The sequence below is a fragment of the Condylura cristata genome, unplaced genomic scaffold, assembly GCF_000260355.1.
Source record: "Condylura cristata isolate star-nosed mole 26May11 unplaced genomic scaffold, ConCri1.0 scaffold00011, whole genome shotgun sequence".
Lineage (NCBI taxonomy): Eukaryota > Metazoa > Chordata > Mammalia > Eulipotyphla > Talpidae > Condylura > Condylura cristata.
Genome location: NW_004567112.1, coordinates 19099971 through 19104032, shown reverse-complemented (window position 1 = coordinate 19104032; position 4062 = coordinate 19099971). Strand labels below are relative to the sequence as shown.

The following is a 4062-nucleotide window of genomic DNA, read 5'->3' as shown; positions in this document are numbered from 1 at the left end:
GGCAGGCTGAACCCGGGACCTGCCTCCTCCGCCCCCGGGGCACCGAAGCCGCCGCGTTCTTGCTCGCAGACCAGGTCTGAGGCCCGAGGTCAGGGTACTCCGCCTCCAGTGCCAAAGTGACAGTCCTTTCCCACTACCTTGAACAGCCGCACCCAGCTCCCAGATCCCTGGGCGGGAGACCGTCTCGGCTGAATCCTCGTCTTCCTGAGAACTCTTTTCACCCCCGCCTTGCAACGCAAGTCTCTTTGGCCCCTGAAATAACTGAGGCTGATCTCAGGAAAGGTAACATCCTCCTCTCCACCCGCCCCCCCAATTGGGCTCCATTTTTTTTTTCTTTCCACTTGGGGCCGTTGGAAGCGCAGAGGAAAGTGAAGTTTGCCGAAATGTGCGCCTTAGAGTACGCTCTGAGAGCACCGGAACACGAGTGTACATCTTTCAAGTTCAGGACTTCCACAAACAGGTTTTTTTGTTTGTTTGTTTGTGTGTTTGTTTAAGTCAAACGCTGCTATTTCGGGGGGGAAAGTGGAGAAGGGGCAAGGCAGATGCTCTTCATACGAAGGACGCTAAGTGCTAAGCTATTGCTTTCTGAGTCTTATTTTTAATGCTTTGCTGAGTTCTGAAAATCCACATTCAAATGAAGATGCTAAAGAGTACCATAAAGGAAGTGGATAGAAAAGGAGCATCTCTCCGCTTTCGGAGAGTTTCTGAGAAGAGTCTTGGCCACCCGGAGAAATCCGGAGGCCTGAAGTGTTCGTTTGGCTGAAGACTCCAGGACCGCGCTCCAGGGTGGCAGTTCGGGGGCAGCGTGGGCCCTGCAGTTGGCAGAGAAGACGTCCGTGCGTATCTGGTCCCGCGGAAACGGGATTTCCAAAAACCATCTATCCGGAAGCCTGCACAGCCAATGCAAATGCGCCCCGCCAAGACTTCTTCCCCTGAAAAACCGCCTTCCAGAATCTTTTCTGCAGCAAGCATTCGGTGCTCACGAAATGATTTTTAAAGAAGGAAACCTGGAGAAGTCCTCGCAGCCGGAGAAGCGCAATGCAAATGACGCGTGTATTTTGGAAAACCCCTGTACCCCCGACCCCCACCCCTCACTTTCGGAGGAGCGCAGAATCAAGCTCTGCTGCACCGAGGAGCTTCCGAGGAGGAAGCCCAGCCTCGCGGAGCTTCCAGTTGCCCTCCCCGCGGACCCCGACAGGAACCGAAACGGCCTCGGCCGCCGCAGACGCCACTGAATCCTGCCGCAACACTCGCTCCACACAGAAGGAGCGCTCCACGTGGCGCCTCCCTCTACCTGCCGCGTCCGCCGACCCGGCCCGGGACTGGGGAACCCGGAGAGCTGAGCGGCGGGCGCACCTGGGAGAAGGCAAACTCAAATTTTGCACGGAGTGGAAGATACTCACGAAAGACTGGGGTGGACGCGGCCTCGGGGGCAGCTAAGTGGGACTGAGAGCGCTCTGGACCCTTCGGGGAACCCCACAGCTGAGGTTCTCCAACTTGGTGGGAATTTTTATAAACTAAACTTTTGGATTTGACATTGCAGACGATTTTTTTTTTCTTTTACACTGCCACTCTGTCCCTGGTGGGAAGGGATCGAAGTTGCCTAATTGCTAAGTAGTAACAACCTGGGGTGATAGTGAGCCCAGTAAGATTCCAACCCCCAGAGTAAGGGGAAGTCTGATCACAACCTCCCGGTTTGCTAATCCCCGGTGCCGAGTTCACACGGACGAAACACCCCCCTGGAGTATTTCTGGGACCCTTTCCGCTCTCCTTATATGTGCTATGACCGGAGCGAGGATTTTTTTTTTTCTTTCTTTAAAGAAAAAACTATGCAGTTACCGCAGGAGTTTTAGGAGGAGGGACTGGGGGGTGGGGGGAGGCCGTTCCGTCTATAAAAAAAAAAAAAAAAGGTCTTCAAAGTCCTAAAGTTTGGAGACCACAGTAGAGGGTATAAAATATTTTTTTAATCCGATCTAATTTGCCCACCGCTCAACCCTCTGCTTAACTCGGTATGCTGTTTGGGAGTGAGAGAGAACGAAAGGATCTTTGCGTGGAAAATTCCACTTTCGTGCGATCCCTACTTGAACACTCACAGACACACACTCTCACACTCACACACGCACACACACACACACACACACACACACACCCATTCCTCTTGGGGCTTTGTGGCTGGAGACCTTTTTTCTTGGCTTTTGTAACTGCCCTGAACCTCTTGTTTCTGTTTTCAGAAGGAGATGGGGAGGCTAATTGTGGATATATGTAAGCACAACATTTTTTCAGTCATAACTGATAAGTTTCTGAAATGCCTTCTGCATTGCAAACATGTGCATCTTAATAGAAAACATTGCTTTTCTCAATCACTAGTTACAGCCTCACTGCAAATATTCCAGGAGGAGGAAAACCCCCTTTCTTCTCTTTGAGAGATCCGCTTGGCTTATTTTCTTCTTCGTCCCCCTTTGGAGTGGGGGTTAGGGAAGGGTGGGGATTGTTACTTTTAAAAGAAATGATCCATCGAAGCCCCTGCCTTACCTTAAGAAATCGAGCCAGCCATCATGAATGATGGAGGGATCCAGCTGCAGAGAGAGGAAGTTCTCATTGACTGTCCTGACTGGGTTCTTGGTGCTCACATCAAGTAGAATCAGGGTCTTTTCCTTCAAACCTGCAGCTCTGTCTACAGGCAAGGGTCTCCTGTCTCCAGCTTGGGAGGAAAGGGAGAGATGGAGCGAGAGAGCCAAGGAGAGAGCCAGCGGGGCTAGGCACGCGGGGGGGCAGGAGTTGCTGACGGGCATAGCTTCAGGGAAGGCACTGAGCACCCTCATTAAATCCCTCTGATTTAAAACTCTCCTACAGGGTCTTGCTGGTGACTAATTGTCCTTATCTAAAGTGTGTGTCTGTCTGCCTTCTCTCCCCCCCCCTTCTCCCTTTCCTTTTCCCCCCTCTCTCGCTCTCTCTCTCTCTCTTTCTTTCTCTCTCTCTTTTTTTTTCCAGTGTTTTGGTGCTGGTGGAGCGAACTCACGCCCCTAGCCAGCCTTCTCGGCAACGGGTGCCAAGAGTACTCGTTCACCAGCACCGCCCCTTTAAGAGATTTCGACTGCAGACATTTTTTAACTTTTTAAAGGTAAGGGGTGGGGGGAGGAGGAGGCGGGAAGTAGGAGGAAGGGGTGGCGTAGTACCCTCCTGATTTAACCCTCTAGGGTCAGGAAGCCGAGGGAGGGATCGGAGCTCGACTGCCGTGCGCTTGGGTATGGGCGGGACGTCTCGCTTTTCCTCCCCTCCCTGCGAGGCCCTGGGGAAGGCGGTTCTAGCTCGGATCCAGATCGCGGAGCCCCTGCGCCAGCCCGGAACGCGCTGGGGTAGAGTCTACACCGGCCGCGCGCCTCTTTATTTTGACAGTGTCAGGCATATGGTCGGCTTCGCGTTCTTCCCCCTGGGTGGAAGCTGAAAGAGCAGGAATGGGAGTTGCAAAAGGGTCCTGTGGGCGACTGCGATTCCTGCCAAATAGCCGAGTAAGGCGGGAGCCTCCTTGGAGACGGGTCCGGATCTCTGCAACGCACTGGGGGGCCGCACAGAAGCGTCCTCTGACCTCCACAGGGCAAAGGGAGGCCAGAGGAATAGCCGGAGTGACAGGTCAAAGGGCTTTTCCGCCTGTAGGGGCAAAAGGGCCCAGTCTGCCCCGTGACTCTGCTTGGCCTGCAGCCACGGGACTTCAGAATATACACTGACCTGGCCAAGTCAAAGCATCCCGGTCTGCGCGGCTGGCCTGGATGGCGCTGCGCTCTTTGAGTCACTTCTTGACCACCCTGCTGCTCCAGCAGAGCCGCGCCTCCAACCCTCCTCAGGTCAACCGAGAGGAACTGAGTGACCCCGTAGGGTTTTCAAACTGGCCTCCAAGTCACAGCCATCTGCCAGCACATAGCTCCCGACTGGAAAGAACAGCTGTGTGCACAATACACCCCAGCCCGTGCAGCTCCCACCCAAAATACCTCTCATATTGAGTTAAAAGCCCAGAAAATAAGTCAGGCATAGTTTCCTGCAATCACACCTTCAAGCCACACTTTT

General features: G+C 53.6%; 1 protein-coding gene across 2 annotated transcripts in view; it reads right to left on the bottom strand.

The window, feature by feature from the left end:
* The window catches only part of HPSE2 (heparanase 2 (inactive)), a 414871-nt gene extending 411979 nt beyond the window's left edge, over window positions 1-2892 (bottom strand). For both annotated transcript variants that reach the window (XM_004680550.2, XM_004680551.2), the window contains exon 1: window positions 2533-2892. In XM_004680550.2, the coding sequence (XP_004680607.1) occupies window positions 2533-2822 (290 nt within the window). In that variant the 5' untranslated portion in view covers window positions 2823-2892. The remainder of the gene's footprint in view (window positions 1-2532) is intronic.
* Between the last annotated feature and the right edge of the window lie 1170 nt (window positions 2893-4062).